This window comes from Ranitomeya imitator, chromosome 3, assembly GCF_032444005.1.
Source record: "Ranitomeya imitator isolate aRanImi1 chromosome 3, aRanImi1.pri, whole genome shotgun sequence".
NCBI classification, from domain to species: Eukaryota; Metazoa; Chordata; class Amphibia; order Anura; family Dendrobatidae; genus Ranitomeya; species Ranitomeya imitator.
The window spans coordinates 654,864,915-654,890,012 of record NC_091284.1 but is presented as its reverse complement, the minus strand read 5'-3'; the positions used below and the strand labels follow the sequence as shown (position 1 = coordinate 654,890,012).

Genomic DNA, 25,098 nt, shown 5'->3' with positions numbered 1-25,098 from the left:
CGCTGCCCCCGTTGTGCTGCGTTGTCACAGGATACATCGGCCCGACGCTAGTGTGAAAGTAACTTTAGACATGAAAAGTAATGAGTTTGACAATTTCCACTAAGTTTAATGCTGATATGCTGTTTGTAACCTGCTCTTAATTTCAGATTTTCTAATGTAGCTATTTGTCCTCTAATATTAAATGATGGGTGTGAATTCTGTGTGTCCAGAATGCTGCTACCCTCTGCTGCATTTGATGCTGGATCACTATCTCCTCCTCACTATGCTCCGCTCTATAGGCCTCAAAGAAACGGCTCTCTTGGTTTCCCTCCTACCTCTCTCATCTTTCCTTCACTGTATTATTTGTCGGCTCATCTTCCTCTCCTCTTCCCCTTACTGCCACGGCTCCTCAAGGCTCAGTAGTCCTAGGCTCCCTCCTCTTCTCCCTATATACTGACCAAATTGGACAAACATCAGCAGATTTGGTTGCCAGTACCATCAATATGCTGATGACACCCAATTACATAGATAGGGAAGATTGTGTGCACTCAGGTCGGGGACAATGAGGTGCTGGTAAATCGACCGTGTGGTCAAGTCAATCATAGAAGAAATTACGGCACACTCGATACTGGTATGATGCAGGAAAGGTATATGCCAATTTTATTCAAGGAAACAAAACAAAAATGATGGTTGCCACATTGGTAAAGGTAGACAATGAACCCGACGTTTCCAAGACAGCACAGCAAGGCGCGGGATGCGCCGCTGACCCCCAGCAACACTTCATTCAGGCCACCGGGAATACTACGGCCCTACTTAAATAGGTTTCTTTACCTGGGACAGCAGCCCTTACTGGCCTCACCACAAGGTTATGCTCTAAACAAAAGGGATCGCTTGCTCTTCCCCTACTACTGCCACCTTTATGCATGTTTATCAAAGGACTAGAGTAACCCCATGAATAAGACCCGGGAGGGTCGAAACGTCGGGTTCATTGTCTACCTTTACCAATGTGGCAACCATCATTTTTGTTTTGTTTCCTTGAATAAAATTGGCATATACCTTTTCTGCATCATACCAGTATCGAGTGTGCGGTAATTTTTTCTATGACACCCAATTACACACATCGTCTCCTGACATCACCCCTGTATTACTACAAAATACCAGGGATTGTCTGTCTGCTGTCTCTAACATCATGTTCTAAGTCTATCTGAAACTGAATGTCTCCAAAACTGAAGTTCTCGTATTTCCCCCCTTCTTCTAACCTACCTATACCCGATATAGCAATTTCCTTGGGTGGTTCCACCATAACTCCCAAGCAGCATGCTTGCTGTTTTGAAGTCATATTTGGCACAGACATTTCCTTTATTCTCTATATCCAGTCTCTAATTCGCTCATGTCACAAGCATCTAAAAAAAAAAACATCTGCAGTATCCAACCTTTTCTCGCCTTCAAAACAGCAAATACTCTTACTTTTGCCTTTATTCATTTTCGCCTGGACTATAGCAACTCTCTACTGATTGCTCTCTCTCTTACCAAACTTTCTCCTCTCCAATCTGTCCAGAATGCAGCACCAAGGATATTATTTCTGTCCAGCCACTACATAGCTTCCCCCCACCTCGAGCCAGTGATTGCACTGGTTGCCCATTCGCTACAGAGTACAAGTTGAACTCATCTCCTTCCTCATCTTTGTCTACCACCCTACCCGTGTCCTCCATGCTGCAACTGATCTAAGACTAACATCCTCCTTTATCCGAACCTCCCACTTCTGTCTCCTAAACATGTCTCGTGCTGTGCCAGTTTTCTGGAATGCACAACTAGCCCCCATTTTACAGGCCATCACCTCACTTCATTATTCTAACTCTCCCCTGTTTGTCCCCCTTCTAATTTTTCGTCAGAATTTGCTCCATCCTATTCATCTGTCTGCACGTCCTCCATGCACCCAATAGCACTTGGTAACTGTACTCAGACAAATACAGGCTGATAATTAGCTCATGCAGCCTCATATCCCCTATTTATTATAATGGTGGCTGGAGCATACATGACTAGCATGTTCTTACCTATTGTGTCCCCCCCAATCTCCTTTTAGATTGTAAGATTGCAAACAGGACCCTCACTCCTCCTATAACTATTGAGTTGTGTTACTTTGTAATGTCTTTATTGTCTACACATGTCCCTGCTCATTTGTAAAGTGCTGAGGAATATGTTGGTGCCATGTAATAAAAATATTTCTATTATTTGCCTTTTCTACCTCCTGTCTCAACAGGATTAAATTATGTATTGGTTTTTATGTACTGTACTATGTTATTTTTCTGTATCCTGTCCTGTTTCCACACTCCTAAAATAGCCTGTGTGATTTAGGCTCTGTTCACAGGTTGTTTGTTTTGCTGCGTTTTTTTAATGCAATTTTTAAGTAGTGTTTTACATACTGTACCAACAAAAGCTATGAGATTTCAGAAATCTCCTGCACACACATTATTTTTTTCCTGACTGAATTGGAAAACTGCTGTTTTTGTAAATTGCAGCATGTCACTTTCAGCGTTTATTCCCCCCCTAGAAAGCAATGACTAGATCAGATTTTGCTGCATTTTTAGTGAAAAAACAGGCACAGCAGAATGTGAAACCCATTTATTTTTGTGATTTTTGCCAAGTTTAAACCACTAGATGGTGGCCCGATTCTTACGCATCGGGTATTCTAGAATATGCATGTCCACGTAGTATATTGCACAGCCCACGTAGTATATTGCACAGCCCATGTAGTATATTTCCCAGCCACGTAGTATATTGCCCAGCCACGTAGTACATTGCCCAGCCACGTAGTATATTGCCCAGCCACGTAGTATATTGTCCATCCACGTAGTATATTGCCCAGCCTACGTAGCATATTGCCCAGCCACGTAGTATATTGCCCAGTGACGTAGTATAGTTACGTAGTATATTGCCCAGTTACGTAGTATATTGCCCAGTTACGTAGTATATTGCCCAGTGATGTAGTATACAGCACAGAACCACGTAGTGCACAGCGCAGAGCCACGTAGTATATTGCACAGCAACATAGTATATTGGCCAGTCACGTAGTATAGCTACGTAGTATATTGCCCAGTGATGTAGTATATTGCCCAGTGACGTAGTATACAGCACAGAACCACGTAGTATATTGCATAGCGAAGTAGTATGCAGCACAGAGCCACATAGTATATTGCACAGTCACGTAGTATATTGCACAGTCACGTAGTATATTGCCCAGCGAATTAGTATATTGCCCAGCGAAGTAGTATACAGCACAGAGCCACATAGTATATTGCCCAGTGTCAGGATTCCCCTGACCGCTGCCACCAATTCGTCACGATTCACACCGTGACCGTCACCCCTACGTCATGGGTCGGGGTGACTTTAGGCCAACAGACGGCTATCACATGTGCAGGGGGGCTTATCTTAGTTATCCCTCCACTGCTAACAATGAGATGAGAAAACACACACAAGGCTATTGACCTCTTAGTTTACAGCAGGGGCTTATTCTAGGTATCCCACTGCTTTCAATATACCACAAACTGCAGGGATTTATGTATATCCCGCTTACAGTTCCACTTAACACTTGCAGCTCTCTGGCGCCCCCCTTACTCTCAGGTCAGATTAGGTACTGCACCCTGGGTAATTGGTCGCCAGAAAGGCTGCCTGCTATGTACTGGCTATTGGGCACGCTGCAGCGACGCGATAACTACTCCCACTCAGGCAGGAACAATAATTATCAACGCCGCAGTCGCTACAGCATCACTCAACAGTCAGCACACTCTCGCTGCCACCAGCTTCAATTAAACGGGTCCGAAGCTAACCCAACACAACAGTAACAGTAGCGTATTTCCCTTCAGAAGACTTAGGGTACGGTTTAGAACAGGAGAACGAACTAATATTAAATAATATATCCCATAAAAATTAGGCAGTGCTTTATCAAAAATATTTTATAAAGATGTTACAAATGAGACAATTGCAAATATGTACACGGGTAATTATAACATAAAGGGAATAAAGGAGAAAAGATAACACTCACATGTTCAAAGCATGGCAGGCAACCATACGTCCCAGCTCATTTGGACGTGCTGCTGGCTTCAGGAGAAGACAAGAAGTCAGGAAGAAATCTGAGCTGGGGAAGCCTGCCAGACACTTAAAACCTTAAGGCTGTGACATCACAGAAAGGCTGGCTTATCCAGACCCTCCTCTCTCTACATTCTGACTAAACTTTAAACTATTTTCTCTGATTTCTATAACTTCACTACAAAACATGTCAGAGTCATACCAAACCCAGCATTCATCTCGGATTAACGTGAGCATTCTAATGAGATCAAATATGTCCTATCTGGGATACATATTTACAGAGAAAACCCTACTTCTTTACCAGACAGAGTTAGAAGCTCAGGTTTTACGTGGTGAATAGATCCACCGAGGGGTGTAAAGAATATATGTTTTCGTGTTTTTTACGTAAACGGGTTGTGTAATATCTTAACAAAACAAGACAAAGGACTTCCATGCATTTCTGGAAAGTTAGAATCCAGTTCTAGCCTGTCACTTTCCACTGCAAGAATGCCGGTCGTAAATACTTCAGCTCTCTGAGCTAGAGGTAATAAACTCTTCCTCCCCCATCTACATTGGCAAAGCAGCTCTTGGCTGAGTGAAAGGGAAGGAATTTGAAGCTACAAACTGTTGCAGCATCACTCCAAGAAGGGGGGGCTTAGCCCACACAGGCTAGCAAGAGAACTACTTATGATATTTCATACCATATCGTGACACCTCCCCCTTTTGGTGTGCGCTAGGGAGGCAGTACCCCACGGTATGCCTCCATGGGCACCTCAGTAGGTTCACCCTGGTGGGAGAGTCCATCTGCATTCCCATGCTCTTTGCCCGTTTTGTGTTCAATGGTGAAGTCAAACTGTTGAAGGGCAAGGCTCCAGCGTAGCAACCTGCCGTTGGTTCCACACATGGCGTTTAGCCAGCGCAGAGGGTTGTGGTCGGTCACCACAGTGAAGGGGCGACCGTACAAGTAGGGCTGCAAGCGCTGCAGGGCCCAGACTATGGCCAGGCACTCCTCGATGGTGGAGTAGGCCACTTCCCTCGGCAAAAGTTTCCGGCTCAGGTATAACACGGGGTGCTCTTGGTCCTCCGAGTCAACCTGGCTGAGCACAGCACCAAGGCCAAACTCGCTGGCGTCGGTCTGCACCAAGAACAGTCGACTGCTGTCGACTGCTTTCAACACAGGGGCGTTGCACAGTGCGGTTTTCAACGCCTGGAAGGCCCCCTCACAGCCATCTGTCCAGTTGATGATGTGGGGTAGCTTCTTCCTGGTGAGGTCCGTCAAAGGTTTTGCCAGGCTACTATAGTGCTGTACGAAGCGCCTATAGTACCCTGCAGTGCCCAAGAAGGACATCACCTGTTTCTTGGTCACGGGAGTGGGCCAGTTCACGATCACTCCCACTTTGTCAGGCTCTGGCTTCAGGGTGTTCCCGCCTACCCGGTGCCCCAGGTAGTGAACCTCCCTCATGCCCATCTGGCACTTTCCAGGCTTGATAGTCAGTCCTGCTTGGTGAATTCGCCTGAGCACCTCCTCGAGATGCTGCAGGTGTTCCTCCCAGGAGAAACTGAAGATGGCAATTTCATCCAAGTACGCCACTGTGTCCTTCTCCAGTCCCTGAAGCAGGAGGTTGACCATCCGCTGGAAAGTGGCAGGGGCATTCTTCATGCCGAAGGGCATGACCGTGGACTCGTACAGTCCAAAGGGTGTGATAAAGGCGGACTTCTCCTGTGCCTCAGGGCTCAGGGGAATCTGCCAGTATCCTCGACTCAGATCCATTATTGTTATGTAATTTGCGCCAGCTAACTTCTCAAGCAGCTCCTCGATGCGCGGCATGGGGTGCGCGTCAGAGGCTGTAATGGCGTTGAGCCCCCTGTAGTCCACGCAGAACCGGGTGGTCCGGTCCAATTGTCAGGATTCCCCTGACCGCTGCCACCAATTCGTCACGATTCACACCGTGACCGTCACCCTTACGTCACGGGTCGGGGTGACTTTAGGCCAACAGACTGCTATCACATGTGCAGGGGGGCTTATCTTAGTTATCCCTCCACTGCTAACAATGAGATGAGAAAACACACACAAGGCTATTGACCTCTTAGTTTACAGCAGGGGCTTATTCTAGGTATCCCACTGCTTTCAATATACCACAAACTGCAGGGATTTATGTATATCCCGCTTACAGTTCCACTTAACACTTGCAGCTCTCTGGCGCCCCCCTAAACTCTCAGGTCAGATTAGGTACTGCACCCTGGGTAATTGGTCGCCAGAAAGGCTGCCTGCTATGTACTGGCTATTGGGCACGCTGCAGCGACGCGATAACTACTCCCACTCAGGCAGGAACAATAATTATCAACGCCGCAGTCGCTACAGCATCACTCAACAGTCAGCACACTCTTGCTGCCACCAGCTTCGATTAAACGGGTCCGAAGCTAACCCAACACAACAGTAACAGTAGCGTATTTCCCTTCAGAAGACTTAGGGTACGGTTTAGAACAGGAGAACGAACTAATATTAAATATTATATCCCATAAAAATTAGGCAGTGCTTTATCAAAAATATTTTATAAAGATGTTACAAATGAGACAATTGCAAATATGTACACGGGTAATTATAGTGGCGCAGTGGTTAGCACAGCAGCCTTCCAGCGCTAGGGTCCTGGGTTCTAATCCCACCCAGGACAACATCTGCAAAGAGTTTGTATGTTCTCTCCGTGTTTGCGTGGGTTTCCTCCGGGCACTCCGGTTTCCTCCCACATTCCAAAGACATACTGATAGGAATTCTAGATTGTGAGCCCCAACGGGGACAGTGATGATAATGTGTGCAACCTGTAAAGCGCTGCGGAATATGTTAGCGCTATATAAAAATAAAGATTATTATTATTTATTATTATAAAGGGAATAAAGGAGAAAAGATAACACTCACATGTTCAAAGCATGGCAGGCAACCATACGTCCCAGCTCATTTGGACGTGCTGCTGGCTTCAGGAGAAGACAAGAAGTCAGGAAGAAATCTGAGCTGGGGAAGCCTGCCAGACACTTAAAACCTTAAGGCTGTGACATCACAGAAAGGCTGGCTTATCCAGACCCTCCTCTCTCTACATTCTGACTAAACTTTAAACTATTTTCTCTGATTTCTATAACTTCACTACAAAACATGTCAGAGTCATACCAAACCCAGCATTCATCTCGGATTAACGTGAGCATTCTAATGAGATCAAATATGTCCTATCTGGGATACATATTTACAGAGAAAACCCTACTTCTTTACCAGACGGAGTTAGAAGCTCAGGTTTTACGTGGTGAATAGATCCACCGAGGGGTGTAAAGAATATATATTTTCGTGTTTTTTACGTAAACGAGTTGTGTAATATCTTAACAAAACAAGACAAAGGACTTCCATGCATTTCTGGAAAGTTAGAATCCAGTTCTAGCCTGTCACTTTCCACTGCAAGAATGCCAGTCGTAAATACTTCGGCTCTCTGAGCTAGAGGTAATAAACTCTTCCTCCCCCATCTACATTGGCAAAGCAGCTCTTGGCTGAGTGAAAGGGAAGGAATTTGAAGCTACAAACTGTTGCAGCATCACTCCAAGAAGGGGGGGCTTAGCCCACACAGGCTAGCAAGAGAACTACTTATGATATTTCATACCATATCGTGACACCCAGCTACGTATTATAGTGGCCTGTCACGTAGTATATTGCCCAGCCAGGTTTGTCACAGGTAGCGTCAGTAGTAAAAAGTTGGGGACACACAGGGTTAATAGCGGCGGTAACGGAGTGCGTTACCCACGGCATAACACGGTCTGTTACTGCCGGCATTAACCCTGTGTTAACGGTGACTGGGGGGGAGTATGCGGGCGACAGGCACTGACTGCGGGGAGTAAAGAGCCGCCATTTTCTTCCGGACTGTGCCCGTCGCTGATTGGTCGCGGCAGCCATGACAGGCAGCTGCCAAGACGAATCAGCAAATGAATAACCGTGACAGACAGAAGGACAGACGGAAGTGACCCTTAAGGTACCGTTACACTAAAAGATTTACCAACGATCACGACCAGCGATACGACCTGGCCGTGATCGTTGGTAAGTCGTGTGGTCGCTGGAGAGCTGTCACACAGACAGCTCTCTCCAGTGACCAACGATCCGGGGAACAACTTCGGCATCGTTGAAACTGTCTTCAACGATGCCGAAGTCCCTGGGTAATAAGGGTAAACATCGGGTTACTAAGCGCGGGGCCACGCTTAGTAACCCGATATTTACCCTGGTTACCATTGTAAAAGTAAAAAAAAAAAACAGTACATACTCACATTCCTGTCACGTCCCCCAGCATCAGCTTCCCTGCACTGTGTAAGCGCCGGCCGTAAAGCAGAGCGGTGACGTCACTGCTGTGCTCTGCTTTACGGCCGGCCGGCGCTGACACAGTCAGTGCGGGAAGCTGACGCCGGGGGACGTGACAGGAATGTGAGTATGTACTGTTTTTTGTTTTTTTTACTTTTACAATGGTAACCAGGGTAAATATCGGGTTACTAAGCGCGGCCCTGCGCTTAGTAACCCGATATTTACCCTGGTTACCAGTGAACACATCATTGGATCGGCGTCACACACGCCGATTCAGCGATGACAGCGGGTGATCAGCGACCAAAAAAAGGTCTTGAGCATTCCCAGCGACCAACGATCTCCCAGCAGGGGCCTGATCGTTGGTCGCTGTCACGCATAACGATTTCGTTAACGATATCATTGCTACGTCACAAAAAGCAACGATATCGTTAACGAAATCGTTATGTGTGAAAGTACCTTTAGACAATTATATAGTAGATAATGTCTTGGTCTCCTCAGCTGAGAATTGCAGTTTAGGATTAGTTCAGTTTAATTCAATTAGTGCTATGTGTAAATAAACATTGGCTGACCAAGGTTTGTAATTGAACAATACTGGTTCAACTCAAGAGTCCACCAAAGTATGAAAGTAAACTGTGTCCTACAAACTCCATGCTCTGCCAGTGTCTTAGGTAAACTATTCCCAACTAATTCCACTCCCCCCACTGTTACATTTGTAATTGTGTATTTTTTCTTGGACTTGTGAACTTTTTTTTGTTCAGAATAGTTACTTTTTCAGACATAAAACTTTTTTTCCACTAAATAGTTTGAACAAATAGTCTATTTTTTTTCCAAAATAGTTTATGGTTTAACATATGTTTTGCATTGGTGACCTGTGTTCATGCTTGTGTGGTGGAAGAAAAGTTGAGCTTTGGGATCCTAAAAAACGAAGAAAAACATGCTTTTTATAAGCATCTTGTTTACTGCCAAGAGAGCATGTTTTGCCTGGAGAGAAAAAAACACAACAAAAACACACTGTGCATAGCTTTTCTTTGTCTTTTCTGCCTAATACAGTACTTCGTGTGTGATCCGCACTTCCTGAAAATTGTGTTCTTGTGCCTACTGCTTTTCTCTAAGTTTAGGGACAGAGTGTGATCAGATTCTCTCGAATGGGGAGAAGACTGAAAAAAAATTCTCTATCTTCTCTATTCTGGAAGTGCGCGGAAATCAGACTGCACTCAGATGGCATTAAAGTGCAGTCCGATGTTTTCTACCGACTCATTGACTTGCATGGCCAAATGCAATCCAAGTATCAGATAAAATTTGGTGATGCAACAATTTTATCCACGCGTAGTCTCTGTCTAGGAAAAAATCTGATATTTGCACGGCCCCATAAACAGTGGTCCGAGTGCCATCTATAGTTTTGTTGGATTGCACAGTAATACGCTCGTCTGCACCTGCTATAACACTGAAAGGGACAAAGCAGAGAAAGAGCAGTCAAAACCAGAGCTAGTGTACTATCCTATCCATGTCAGAAGCAGCAGAATAGCCAGCTATGTGATAAAGGTACTCAGACTATACAGCAAAATGTACATTTTTTAATGAATTCTGTTTAGAAAGTTGCTTTATTTGAGGTTTAGGAAATAAATTGTAAAGATGTCCAGAGCCTTCAAGCAGTGATGAACAAAGCAAAAAGTTTGAGGGACTCTTAATATTTTCTATAAATATGGCCTATATCGTTACATGACAGGCAGTATGTGTATGGTACGGTTTAGAACAGGAGAACGAACTAATATTAAATATTATATCCCATAAAAATTAGGCAGTGCTTTATCAAAAATATTTTATAAAGATGTTACAAATGAGACAATTGCAAATATGTACACGGGTAATTATAGTGGCGCAGTGGTTAGCACAGCAGCCTTGCAGCGCTGGGGTCCTGGGTTCTAATCCCACCCAGGACAACATCTGCAAAGAGTTTGTATGTTCTCTCCGTGTTTGCGTGGGTTTCCTCCGGGCACTCCGGTTTCCTCCCACATTCCAAAGACATACTGATAGGAATTCTAGATTGTGAGCCCCAACGGGGACAGTGATGATAATGTGTGCAACCTGTAAAGCGCTGCGGAATATGTTAGCGCTATATAAAAATAAAGATTATTATTATTTATTATTATAAAGGGAATAAAGGAGAAAAGATAACACTCACATGTTCAAAGCATGGCAGGCAACCATACGTCCCAGCTCATTTGGACGTGCTGCTGGCTTCAGGAGAAGACAAGAAGTCAGGAAGAAATCTGAGCTGGGGAAGCCTGCCAGACACTTAAAACCTTAAGGCTGTGACATCACAGAAAGGCTGGCTTATCCAGACCCTCCTCTCTCTACATTCTGACTAAACTTTAAACTACATAGTAACATAGTAACATAGTTAGTAAGGCCGAAAAAAGACATTTGTCCATCCAGTTCAGCCTATATTCCATCATAATAAATACCCAGATCTACGTCCTTCTACAGAACCTAATAATTGTATGATACAATATTGTTCTGCTCCAGGAAGACATCCAGGCCTCTCTTGAACCCCTCGACTGAGTTCGCCATCACCACCTCCTCAGGCAAGCAATTCCAGATTCTCACTGCCCTAACAGTAAAGAATCCTCTTCTATGTTGGTGGAAAAACCTTCTCTCCTCCAGACGCAAAGAATGCCCCCTTGTGCCCGTCACCTTCCTTGGTATAAACAGATCCTCAGCGAGATATTTGTATTGTCCCCTTATATACTTATACATGGTTATTAGATCGCCCCTCAGTCGTCTTTTTTCTAGACTAAATAATCCTAATTTCGCTAATCTATCTGGGTATTGTAGTTCTCCCATCCCCTTTATTAATTTTGTTGCCCTCCTTTGTACTCTCTCTAGTTCCATTATATCCTTCCTGAGCACCGGTGCCCAAAACTGGACACAGTACTCCATGTGCGGTCTAACTAGGGATTTGTACAGAGGCAGTATAATGCTCTCATCATGTGTATCCAGACCTCTTTTAATGCACCCCATGATCCTGTTTGCCTTGGCAGCTGCTGCCTGGCACTGGCTGCTCCAGGTAAGTTTATCATTAACTAGGATCCCCAAGTCCTTCTCCCTGTCAGATTTACCCAGTGGTTTCCCGTTCAGTGTGTAATGGTGATATTGATTCCCTCTTCCCATGTGTATAACCTTACATTTATCATTGTTAAACCTCATCTGCCACCTTTCAGCCCAAGTTTCCAACTTATCCAGATCCATCTGTAGCAGAATACTATCTTCTCTTGTATTAACTGCTTTACATAGTTTTGTATCATCTGCAAATATCGATATTTTACTGTGTAAACCTTCTACCAGATCATTAATGAATATGTTGAAGAGAACAGGTCCCAATACTGACCCCTGCGGTACCCCACTGGTCACAGCGACCCAGTTAGAGACTATACCATTTATAACCACCCTCTGCTTTCTATCACTAAGCCAGTTACTAACCCATTTACACACATTTTCCCCCAGACCAAGCATTCTCATTTTGTGTACCAACCTCTTGTGCGGCACGGTATCAAACGCTTTGGAAAAATCGAGATATACCACGTCCAATGACTCACCGTGGTCCAGTCTATAGCTTACCTCTTCATAAAAACTGATTAGATTGGTTTGACAGGAGCGATTTCTCATAAACCCATGCTGATATGGAGTTAAACAGTTATTCTCATTGAGATAATCCAGAATAACATCCCTCAGAAACCCTTCAAATATTTTACCAACAATAGAGGTTAGACTTACTGGCCTATAATTTCCAGGTTCACTTTTAGAGCCCTTTTTGAATATTGGCACCACATTTGCTATGCGCCAGTCCTGCGGAAAACTATTTTCTCTGATTTCTATAACTTCACTACAAAACATGTCAGAGTCATACCAAACCCAGCATTCATCTCGGATTAACGTGAGCATTCTAATGAGATCAAATATGTCCTATCTGGGATACATATTTACAGAGAAAACCCTACTTCTTTACCAGACGGAGTTAGAAGCTCAGGTTTTACGTGGTGAATAGATCCACCGAGGGGTGTAAAGAATATATATTTTCGTGTTTTTTACGTAAACGAGTTGTGTAATATCTTAACAAAACAAGACAAAGGACTTCCATGCATTTCTGGAAAGTTAGAATCCAGTTCTAGCCTGTCACTTTCCACTGCAAGAATGCCAGTCGTAAATACTTCGGTGCCATCTATAGTTTTGTTGGATTGCACAGTAATACGCTCGTCTGCACCTGCTATAACACTGAAAGGGACAAAGCAGAGAAAGAGCAGTCAAAACCAGAGCTAGTGTACTATCCTATCCATGTCAGAAGCAGCAGAATAGCCAGCTATGTGATAAAGGTACTCAGACTATACAGCAAAATGTACATTTTTTAATGAATTCTGTTTAGAAAGTTGCTTTATTTGAGGTTTAGGAAATAAATTGTAAAGATGTCCAGAGCCTTCAAGCAGTGATGAACAAAGCAAAAAGTTTGAGGGACTCTTAATATTTTCTATAAATATGGCCTATATCGTTACATGACAGGCAGTATGTGTATATATAATGTGTGTAATGACTGCAGCTAATTACTATTGATCAATACATCCCATGGCTGGTATGCAGAAGCTGGAGGATTGTTAGTCTCCCTCTTAGAAAAGCACCCTTTGTATAGTCTGAATTTAACGTATGTGAATCGAAGAAATAACAATTTAGGAAGCCATCAAAGTGTTGCATAAATTTGCATGAAACAGTAATGGCTTTTTGTTTGTTTTCGTTTGCAGCAATTAGTTGCATTGCAAGAGGAGTTAAACAACAAGAAGAGTGAACTAGAGAAAGCCAAGGAAGAACAAACACATGCACATGCCCTAGTGAATGTTCTCAAGGAACAGGTGAGTCAGAACCAGCCAGAGATTTGTGCTGTCAGGCGGCAAATTGTACACAATCATTGTTATGCTAATTGTAGCTTGTATTTAGGGACAATTTCTTAGATATAAAAAGAAAAGTTGTTTATCATTGCAGTGATCTTAAAAGGAGACTGAGACTTCTGCTGTAATAATTCCCCCATTTCTATAGTTCGTAGAGGGAACATTTAGACTAGGGCGCTCAACATCAAGTCTGCAGTGTCGCATTACAACACCGCATCTAATTCTTTCCTACGGTGTTGCATTCATCACTAACTGCAACACTGTATCGCATGGTTTCAAATTTTGTTCATTATCTGTCCCTGGTCGCGAAGATGCGGGTGACTCTGTTTATAGATTTCAATGCAGGTCACATGCAACTACAACTCGCATGCATCATGTCTGCAATTTGGCTGTTCTTTTTTCGCAATAAAGTCACCGTGTTAAATCGTTGCTCAACAGCATGTTGCGTTTTAAAAAAAAAAGAATGCATAAATGTTTTTGGTTATGATACTTATCAAAAAATGTAGATCAAATTTTAGTCCACATATCTGCCACATCTGATCTGTCTTTCTAGCTTTAATAGTTATAACTATAAGTTTTCCCAATATTTCCTACCCGTGTAATGACAGGCATATTGATCATTAATATAGACTTGCAAACACAGCTAAAATTCTCTAGTGGCACCACTTAATAGCATCCTCCTGCTTTTCTAACATAATTTTTTGTGAGTTGTTTTACCTGTCATCATGTATGGGTTGCTTTGTGGGAACATAAGAACTCTTATTTAAAGTGTATGGTCAACTCTGTACACTGTTTTATAATGTATTTATGAGTAATTTACATTAAAAGTGAAAAAACCAAGTGAATAGCCAATGCTCCATGTAAAAATGGCCACCAATCAGCACCATGTTTGCCAGTCGGTGATCATTTAACGTCAATAAACCATTTCACGGCTGTAGTTAAGGGTACTTATTCCTCAGTGCCGCTTTTTAACGGCGCTGAGAAATAAGTGTATAGTGCCCCCCAGTGTCGGAAAATCTCCGGGGTCTGTGCTGTAGGAGGTAGCTGAGACCCCAAAGAACATGATACGGGATACCATCCCGTCACATGATCACACAAAAAAAGTCCGATTTTTTTTCATTCATTTCTCTCTCCTCTGCTATGACCTAGCATACCAGAGGAGAGAGAAATTGGGTCCCCCTAGTCCCCCTAATACCTCCGCCATCCCTGGAGCCTCCTGCTCCATCCCCCGGCACTTCACGTAATCTTACTGGAAGGAAATGGCGGGCACATGCGTAGTGTGCCCGCCGAGGTCTACCGGCTGGTACCCAGCAACTATAAAACATTTTTCCTATTGGTTCATTTTGATCACTGTGATAGACCCTATCACATTGATCAAAATAAAAAAAAAATTGTAAATCAAGCCTCCCATTGCCACTCCCTTAGCTAGGTAAAATTAATATAATAAAACACTTATTTTTTTCCATTCTTTGGGGTTAGGGTTGAGGATAGAGCTCGGGTTAGGGTTGTGTTAGGGTTAAAGTTGGGTTGGGTATGTTTTGGGGTTAGGGTTTTGTTTTTTCATAAATAAACGCAAGTCTTATCGAAGAAATTTTACCACTAAAATGAAGTACAATATGTCATAAAAAACAGTCTCTGTGGGATACATCGAAGCATTTCAGAGCTATAACCTCATAAAGTGACAGTTGTCAGAATTTTAAAAATTGGCTCGATCACTAAAGGGTTGATAAGCTGTTTAGACAGAATGCACTTCAGGTGTACACTAATGACCTTTAATAAAGGGAACCTGTCACCCCGTTTTTTGAGATTGAGCTATAAATACTGTTAAATAGGGCCTGTGCTGTGTGTTCCTATAGTGTATGTAGTGTACCCCGATTCCCCATGTATGCTGAGAAATAACTTACCAAAGTCGCCGTTTTCGCCTGTCAATCAGGCTGGTCAGGTCGGGAGGGCGTGGTGACATCGGTGGTTCTTCCTCAGCTTTACGTTGGTGGCGTAGTGGTGAAGACACAGCGCGCGATCTGCGCTGTAATCCCTTGCATCGGTGGGGGCGGCCATCTTCCTGGGGCCGCGCGTGCGCAGATCGAGTGCTCTGCTGCACGGGGCTTCAGGAAAATGGCCGCGGGATGCCGCGCGTGTGCATTAGAGATCGCGGCGGCCATTTTCCCAAAGCCGAGATGCAAACTCGGCTTTGGGAAAATGGCCGCCGCGATCTCTAATGCGCACGCGCGGCATCCCGTGGCCATTTTCCTGAAGCCCCGTGCAGCAGAGCACTCGATCTGCGCACGCGCGGCCCCAGGAAGATGGCCGCCCCCACCGATGCAAGGGATTACAGCGCAGATCGCGCGCTGTGTCTTCACCACTACGCCACTACGCCACCAACGTAAAGCTGAGGAAGAACCACCGATGTCACCACGCCCTCCCGACCTGACCAGCCTGATTGACAGGCGAAAACGGCGACTTTGGTAAGTTATTTCTCAGCATACATGGGGAATCGGGGTACACTACATACACTATAGGAACACACAGCGCAGGCCCTATTTAACAGTATTTATAGCTCAATCTCAAAAAACGGGGTGACAGGTTCCCTTTAATAAATTTCTCAGTGCACACACTCTGCCAAAACACAAGTCTTGTTTTACACAGGAGAATATGCTGCCGGGTACAATGATCTTTATCCAAAAGAACATTTCACCCAACAAATCAGTGTTTTTCTCTTTTGTCTGGTGATCAGTATACTGTTTACACTGGACTGTTCCTAGGAAGGCTGGTTGCAGATAATCATGGAGTGTAAACGCACCATTATACCATCTTCCAATAGAGAAAAGAGGACAATTATGGTCATAAGCCCACAAGTAGAGCGTGGGCCATTCAGATGGATACAGCTAAATGAAATGGGAATGGTTGGTGACCCAGAATAGTGAGCTAAATTTGCAGAATGGGATAAACAAAAATTGGAACAGGACCCTCAGTTTACACAGAACATTATGTTCAGTGATGAGGCAAACTTTTTTGGGTGGGCCATTTATATGGATACACCTAAATAACATGAGAATGGTGACAGTTTTCTTCCATAGGGTGTCTTACATTGAAATCTTCTGCAATTACCCGGGTACTGCGTTCATCGGACATCAACACAATTTCTGTTCTCTCCTCACGTGTTAATCTCTGCGACATGTCAATGGCTGTAAACAAAGAGAAACTTGTAAATAACTCATGAAATAATAAAGTTATGTTAAAACCAAGCTCACCATTGTATTTCTTGTGAAATTCTCAATAAGTTTGATGTCACATGACCCTCTTCCCATTGAAAAAAATAAAGTTGGATCCAAAATGGCCGACTTCAAAATGGCCACCATGGTCACCACCCGTCTTGAAAAGTTTCCCCCTCCCATATATCAATGTGCCACAAACAAGAAGTTGATATCACCAACCATTCCCATTTTATTTAGGTGTATCTATATAAATGGTCCACTCTTTATAATCTTTATTAGGAAAATATATCACAGAAAATAAAATCCAAAAGTAACAATGGCAGTATGAGAAGACAGAAAGGGAGGCAAAAAGTATGGACTTAAAAATGTAATAAGGTATGCCAATGTTTGACTCAATATATACAGTACAGACCAAAAGTTTGGACACGCCTTGTCATTTAAAGATTTTTCAGTATTTTCATGACTATGAAAATTGTACATTCACACTGAAGGCATCAAGACTATGAATTAACACATGTGGAATTATATACTTAACAAAAAAAGTGTGAAACAACTGAAATTATGTCTTATACTCTAGGTTCTTCAAAGTAGCCACCTTTTACTTTGATGATTGCTTTGCACACTCTTGGCATTCTCTTGATGAGCTTCAAGAGGTAGTCACCGGGAATGGGCCCGGGTGGGGGGGTGGGCCCCTATGACCACGGACGGGATAGTACGTCCAGCGCGATCGGCAGCGCTCACCGGGGGAGCGCGGCCGATCACGGCCGGGTATCAGCTGCCTATCGCAGCTGACATCCGGCACTATGTGCCAGGAGCGGTCACGGACCGCCCCCGGCACAATAACCCCTGGCACACCGCGATGTGCCGGCGGTGCAGGGAAGCATCGCGCAGGGAGGGGGCTCCCTGCGGGCTTCCCTGAGCCCCCCGCAGCAACGCGATGTGATCGCGTTGCTGCGAGGGTCTTAACTCCCTCCCTGCCTGCTCCAGACCCGGATCCAAGATGGCCGCGGATCCGGGTCCTGCAGGGAGGGAGGTGGCTTCACAGAGCCTGCTCAGAGCAGGCACTGTGAAGGCTGTACTGCTCTAAGTGAGATCAGTGATCTGACAGAGTGCTGTGCACACTGTCAGATCACCGATCTGTATTGTTCCCCCCCCTGGGACAAAGTAAAAAAAGTTTAAAAAAAAATTTCCAAATGTGTAAAAAAAAAAAAAATATTCCTAAATAATGAAAAAAAAAAATATTATTCCCATAAATACATTTCTTTATCTAAATTAAAAAAAACAATAAAAGTACACATATTTAGTATCGCCGCGTCCGTAACGGCCCGACCTATAAAACTGGCCCACTAGTTAACCCCTTCAGTAAACACCATAAGAAAAAAAAAAAAGAGGCAAAAAACAACGCTTTATTATCATACCGCCGAACAAAAAGTGGAATAACACGCGATCAAAAGGACAGATATAAATAACCATGGTACCGGTGAAAGCGTCATCTTGTCCAGCAAAAAAACGAGCCGCCATACAGCATCATCAGCGAAAAAATAAAAAAGTTATAGTCCTGAGAATAAAGCGATGCAAAAATAATAATTTTTTCTATAAAATAGTTTTTATCATATAAAAGCGCCAAAACATAAAAAAATGATATAAATGAGGTGTCACTGTAATCGTACTGACCCGAAGAATAAAACTGCTTTATCAATTTTACCAAAAGCAGAACGGTATAAACGCCTCCCCCAAAAGAAATTCATGAATAGCTGGTTTTTGGTCATTCTGCCTCACAAAAATCGGAATAAAAAGCGATCAAAAAATGTCACGTGCCCGAAAATGTTACCAATAAAAACGTCAACTCGTCCCGCAAAAAATAAGACCTCACATGACTCTGTGGACCAAAATATGGAAAAATTATAGCTCTCAAAATGTGGTAACGCAAAAAATATTTTTTGCAATAAAAAGCGTCTTTCAGTGTGTGACGGCTGCCAATCATAAAAATCCGCTAAAAAACCCACTATAAAAGTAAATCAAACCCCCTTTCATCACCCCCTTAGGGAAAACTTTAAAAAATGTATTTATTTCCATTTTCCCATTAGGGCTAGGGTTAGGGCTAGGGTTAGGGCTAGCGTTAAGGCTAGCGTTAGGGTTAGGGCTAGGGCTACAGTTTGGGTTGGGGCTAAAGTTTCAGTTAGGGTTTAGATTACATTTACAGTAATAGGGTTGGGATTAGGGTTAGGGGTGTGTCAGGGTTAGATGTGTGGTTAGGGTTACCGTTGGAATTAGGGTTAGGGGTGTGTTTGGATTAGGGTTTCAGTTATAATTGGGGGGTTTCCACTGTTTAGGCACATCAGGGGCTCTCCAAACGCGACATGGCGTCCGATCTCAATTCCAGCCAATTCTGCGTTGAAAAAGTAAAACAGTGCTTCTTCCCTTCCGAGCTCTCCCGTGTGCCCAAACAGGGGTTTATCCCAACATATGGGGTATCAGCGTACTCAGGACAAATAGGACAACAACTGTTGGGGTCCAATTTCTCCTGTTACCCTTGGGAAAATACAAAACTGGGGGCTAAAAAATAATTTTTGTGGGAAAAAAAATATTTTTTATTTTTACGGCTCTGCGTTATAAACTGTAGTGAAACACTTGGGGGTTCAAAGTTCTCACAACACATCTAGATAAGTTCCCTGGGGGGTCTAGTTTCCAATATGGGGTCATGAGCTATATTTAGCTTCATTTGCGGTGAGGCGCCCTCTGCTGGATGTTCATAGATCGTGGGAACTTTCCTAGAAAGCCTGGGAGCTTTCTAGGTAAGTTCCCACGATCTATGAACAGCCAGCAGAGGGCGCCTCACCGCAAATGAAGCTAAATATAGCTCATTGATCTATATTTAGACTCATTCCCCGGGGTTTTGCAGCGAGGAGTAGCATTGCATTAGCAAAGCTCCTTGCTGCAAAATGTTTTAACCCCTTCAGAAGGATTTACATCGTTGGACGTTACAGATCTGCGGAGGGTAAGTATATTGTTGGTTTATTATGTTTTTTCTTTCACAGAACGAGGGTCTTCAGTGACTGGATTGGGCGTAGAATAAAATACTCCAACAACCATTGTTTTTATTTCATTAAAATAATTTTAAATAATGTGTTTGTGTTTTATTTAACCCTTTACTACAATTGGATTAATAATGGATAGGTGTCATAATTGACGCCTCTCCATTATTAATTAGGCTTAATGTCACCTTACAATAGCAAGGTGGCATTAACCCTTCATTACCCCATATCCCACCGCTAGACGGGAATGGGAAGAGAGTGGTCAAGTGCCAGAATAGGCGCATCTTACAGATGTGCCTTTTCTGGGGTGGCTGGGGGCAGATATTTTTAGCCAGGGGGGGGGCCAATAACCATGGACCCTCTCCAGGCTATTAATATCTGCCCTCAGTCACTGGCTTTACTACTCTGGCGGAGAAAATTGCGCGGGAGCCCACGCCAATTTTTTCCGCCATTTAACCCTTTATTTTAAGAGCTAGAACGGCCAAATTTTGCAGATACACACTACTGACATTAGTAGTGTGGAATCTGCAAAAAAAATGGAGAGAAGACATGGTTTACTGTATGTAAACCATGTCTCAGATCATGTCGGGTTTTAGGAAGGAGAAAGAAAAAGCCGGTAATTGAATTACCGGCTTTCAAGCTGTATAGCGCTGGAAAAAATATTAATATATATACATATATGTGTCTACTGACATATATATATATATATATATATATATATATATATATATATATATATATATATATATATATATATATATATATATATGTATATATATGTATATATATATATATATATATATATATATAGACAGTATATATATATTTTTTTTTCTTTTTGGGACACATGGATCACTTCTATAGCGGTATGTTGGTTTTGCAAGCCTGCGAGAAAACCACGCAGTACGGATGCCATACGGATTACATACGGAGGATGCCATGCGCAAAAAACGCTTACACACCCTGCCTACGGAGGAGCTACGGACCACTATTTTCGGGACTTTTCAGCGTATTACGGCCGTAATATACGGACCGTATTGTTTTACGCTGTGTGTGACGCCGGCCTGACAGTCACAACTGGCCCAACTATGGGACTCATGGCCTAAACCAGATACATCAAAATCACATTTACTGCTTTTAATTTGAGTCCTATGACTAGCAGTTGTGCTAGGACGTCCTGCCAAAACACAGATGAGAAACTGTTAATGCAATATGCTTGTGTGAAGTAGCATGGGGCTTTGTGAAACCAAATTTTTCTTCAAGATTTGTTATCTTTTTTATTTTTTTGAACCAATAAAGGAAAAGGAAAAATTGTTAGACAAAAACCACATCTGTAAAGAGGAACAATATCAATAGCTATCCTTTCAGGAGAGTGGTTTTGTTTAGTTTGTTTGTAAATTCCACTCAGAATTTATATTTGTTCATTTAGTGACGATAATTCTAGTTTTTGTTTTATTACTCAATATGTTGCTTTAGAATACTGTGCCAGCTGAATTAACAGGAACATGAGCTTTACCAGGGCTGCCAAGTGTATCTTCCGTAGGGCTCTTAATGGCGGGTGTAATTGAAAAAAGCTGAGTAATATAGAACAACAAAAATTCACAAATGGAACAACCAATTAGAAACACAGCACAAGAAATAATATGTATTGGAAAAGAAAACAATGCATTGTGCAGAGCTTCTGTGTAAGATTTCATGGAAATTAGAATTTCTTTCTTTTAACAATAAAACTTAACCCCTTCACAGCCTATGACGTATCAATACGTCATAGGTCATGTCCCTGCACTCCATGCGGGCTCCGGCGCTGAGCCTGCATCTTTTCAGGCACATGACAGCTGATTTGATCACCTTTCATATGCCCCTAACAACAGCAGGTGGGCAGGGTTCAAGCACAAGCGATTGGATGATAATCACAGTTTCAAGTCTCCTAAGGAGACTACTGAAGCAAGTAAAAAGTCGAAAGAAAGAGGGTTTTTTAAATATTAAACATTTTTTAAAAATGTAAAAGGTAAAATCACCTCCTTTAACCCATTCAAAATAAAAACAATAAAAAAAAACCACATATTTGGTATCGCTGCATTCAGAAATGTCTGATCAAAATATAAAAACAATCCAATCGGTAAATGGCATAATGAGAAAAAAAAATCAAAATGCCAGAATTAAGTTATCTGGTTGCCGCAACATTGTAATAAAATGCACTAACAGACAATCAAAACATCATATCTACCACAAAATGGTATCAATAAAAACATCAGCTCGGCACATAAAAAATAAGCCCTCACCCAACCACAGATCACGTAAAATGGAAATGCTACAAGTCTAGGAAAATGGCGTCTTTTTTATTTTTTGACAAACTTTTGATATTTTTTTTCACCACTTTATAAGAACGTATACATGTTTGGTATCTGCGTACTCGAAATGTCCTGGAGAATTATATTAGCAGGTCAGTTTTATTATTTAGAGAATTTGGTGAATAAAAAAACTCAAACAATTGTGGAATTGCTTTTTTTGCAATTTCACCGCACTTGAAATCCATTTTTTCCCATTTTCTAGTGCACTATATGGAAAAATCAGTATCCTCTTTTAACCCCTTTACCCCCAAGAGTGGTTTGCACATTAATGACGGGCCAATTTTTTCAATTTTGACCACTGTCCCTTTATGAGGTTATAACTCTGGAACGCTTCAACGGATCCCAGTGATTTTGACAGTGTTTTCTCGTGACATATTGTGCTTCATGTTAGTGGTAAAATTTCTTTGATATTACCTGCGTTTATTTGTGAAACAAATGGAAATTTGGTGAAAATTTAGAAAATTTCGCAACTTTCCAAATTTGAATTTTTATGCCCTTAAATCACAGAGTTCTGTCACACAAAACACTTAATAAGTAACATTTCCCACATATCTACTTTACACCAGCACAATTTTGCAACCAAAATTTTTTTTGTTAGGGAGTTATAAGGGTTAAAAGTCGACCAGCAATTTCTCATTTTTACAACACTATTTTTTTTTTTTTTAGGGACCACATCACATTTGAAGTTACTTTGAGGGGTCTATATGATAGAAAATACCCAATTGTGACACCATTCTAAAAACTGCACCCCCAAGGTGCTCAAAACCATTCAAGAAGTTTATTAACCCTTCAGGTGTTTCACAGGAATTTTTGGAATGTTTAAAAAAAATGAACATTTAACTTTTTTTCACAAAAAATTTACTTTAGCTCCAATTTGTTTTATTTTACCAAGAGTAACAGGAGAAATTGTACCACAACAGTTGTTGTACAATTTGTTCAGAGTATGCTGATACCCCATATGTGGGGATAAACCACTGTTTGGGCGCATGGCAGAGCTCAGAAGGGAAGGAGCGCCGTTTGACTTTTCAATGCAAAATTGACTGGAATTGAGATAGGACGCCATGTTGCGTTTGGAGAACCCCTGATGTGCCTAAACATTGAACCCCTCCCCCCCCAAGTGACACCATTTTGGAAAGTAGACCCCCTAAAGAACTTATCTAGATGTGTGGTGAGCAATTTGACCCACCAAGTCCTTCACAGAAGTTGATAATGTAGAGCCGTAATAATAAAAAATCATATTTTTTCACAAAAATGATTTTTTTCGCCCCAAATTTTTTATTTTCCCAAGGGTAGCAGAATTAATTGGACCCCAAAAGTTGTGCAATTTGTCCTGAGTACGCTGATACCCCATATGTGGGGGTAAACCACTGTTTGGGCGCATGGCAGAGCTCGGAAGGGAAGGAGCGCTTTTTGACTTTTCAATGCAAAATTGACTGGAATTGATATGGGACGCCATGTCGCATTTGAAGAGCCCCTGATGTGCCTAAACATTGAAACCACCCACAAGTGACACCATTTTAGAAAGTAAACCCCCTAAGGAACTTATCTAGATGTGTGGTGAGCACTTTGAACCCCCAAGTGTTTCACTACAGTTTCTTACGCAGAGCTGTGAAAATCAAAATTATTTTTTTCCACAAAAATTATTTTTTAGCCCCCCATTTTGTATTTTCCCAAGGGTAACAGGAGAAATTGGACCCCAAACGTTGTTGTCCAATTTGTCCTGAGTACACTGATACCCCATATGTGGGAGAAAACTACTGTCTGGGCGCATGGCAGAGCTTGGAAGGGAAGGAGCGCCGTTTGGAATGCAGACTTAGGCTGCCGTCACACTAGCAGTATTTGGTCAGTATTTTACATCAGTATTTGTAAGCCAGAACCAGGAGTGGAACAAATAGAGGAAAAGTATAATAGAAACATATGCACCACTTCTGCATTTATCACCCACTCCTGGTTTTGGCTGAGAAATACTGATGTAAAATAGTGACCAAATACTGCTAGTGTGACGGCAGCCTTAGATGGAATGGTCTGCAGGTGTCACATTGCGTTTGCAGAGCCCCTGATGTGCCTAAACAGTAGAAACCCCCCACAAGTGACCCCATATTGGAAACTAGACCCCCCAAGGAACTTATCTAGATGTGTTGTGAGAACTTTGAACCCCCAAGTATTTCACTACAGTTTATAACTCAGAGCCGGGAAAATAAAAAATCATTTTTTTCCACACAAATTATTTTTTAGCCCCCAGGTTTGTATTTTCCCCAGGGTAACGGGAGAAATTGGACCCCAAAAGTTGTTGTCCAATTTGTCCTGAGTACTCTGATACCCCATATGTGGGAGAAAACTACTGTTTGGGCGCATTAAACAAAAAGAGGAGGACCAGGAGCATATAGTAAATGTATATACAAACGAATCTTTATTAATACAAAACATTAAAATCTGGACATCAGTAATAGTAATGTGCATTCCAAAACAACACAAGAGAAAAAGGGGGAACACAAACCCTAAGACCTCGCCATACCTAGACTAAAGAAGATGGTCATGTAAACAGCTTTGAACGATCAGCTCCATGCAGCTAAAGGTAATAGCATGGGGAGCAAAGAACAGGAGTTAATGCTTGTGACAGGAGGCAGTGAAAGGTCTAAGGCAAGTGTGCCGTACCAAAACATGACAGTTAGTCCATGTCACAGAGGCATGTAATGCACTATAAGCTTACCCATGCAGTAGGGAGGAGAGGTGAGGGAGTCCCGCCGGTGAGATGGCCCCGACGCGCGTTTCGCAGCGCAAACACGCCGCTTCCTCAAGGGGATGTGGACTAACTGTCATATTTTGGTACGGCACACTTGCCTTAGACCTTTCACTGCCTCCTGTCACAAGCATTAACTCCTGTTCTTTGCTACCCATGCTATTACCTTTAGCTGCATGGAGCTTATCGCTCTCAGCTGTTTACATGACCATCTTCTTTAGTCTAGGTATGGCGAGGTATTAGGGTTTGTGTTCCCCCTTTTTCTCTTGTGGTGTTTTGGAATGCACATTACTATTACTGATGTCCAGATTTTAATGTTTTATATTAATAAAGATTCGTTTGTATATACATTTACTATATGCCCCTGGTCCTCCTCTTTTTGTGTCTAGTTTTTGGAGCGATTATAATATAATCTGGGGTATTACCATATATACCAATATTTCCTCCCAGATTTT

The 25,098-nt window shown here is 42.5% G+C and overlaps 1 protein-coding gene across 9 annotated transcripts in view; it reads left to right on the top strand.

Annotated features, from left to right (window-relative positions):
* The window catches only part of ENOX1 (ecto-NOX disulfide-thiol exchanger 1), a 977,400-nt gene that overhangs the window by 895,443 nt on the left and 56,859 nt on the right, over nucleotides 1-25,098 (top strand). For all 9 annotated transcript variants that reach the window (XM_069758240.1, XM_069758244.1, XM_069758249.1 and 6 more), the window contains one exon: nucleotides 13,159-13,266. In XM_069758240.1, the coding sequence (XP_069614341.1) occupies nucleotides 13,159-13,266 (108 nt within the window). The remainder of the gene's footprint in view (nucleotides 1-13,158; nucleotides 13,267-25,098) is intronic.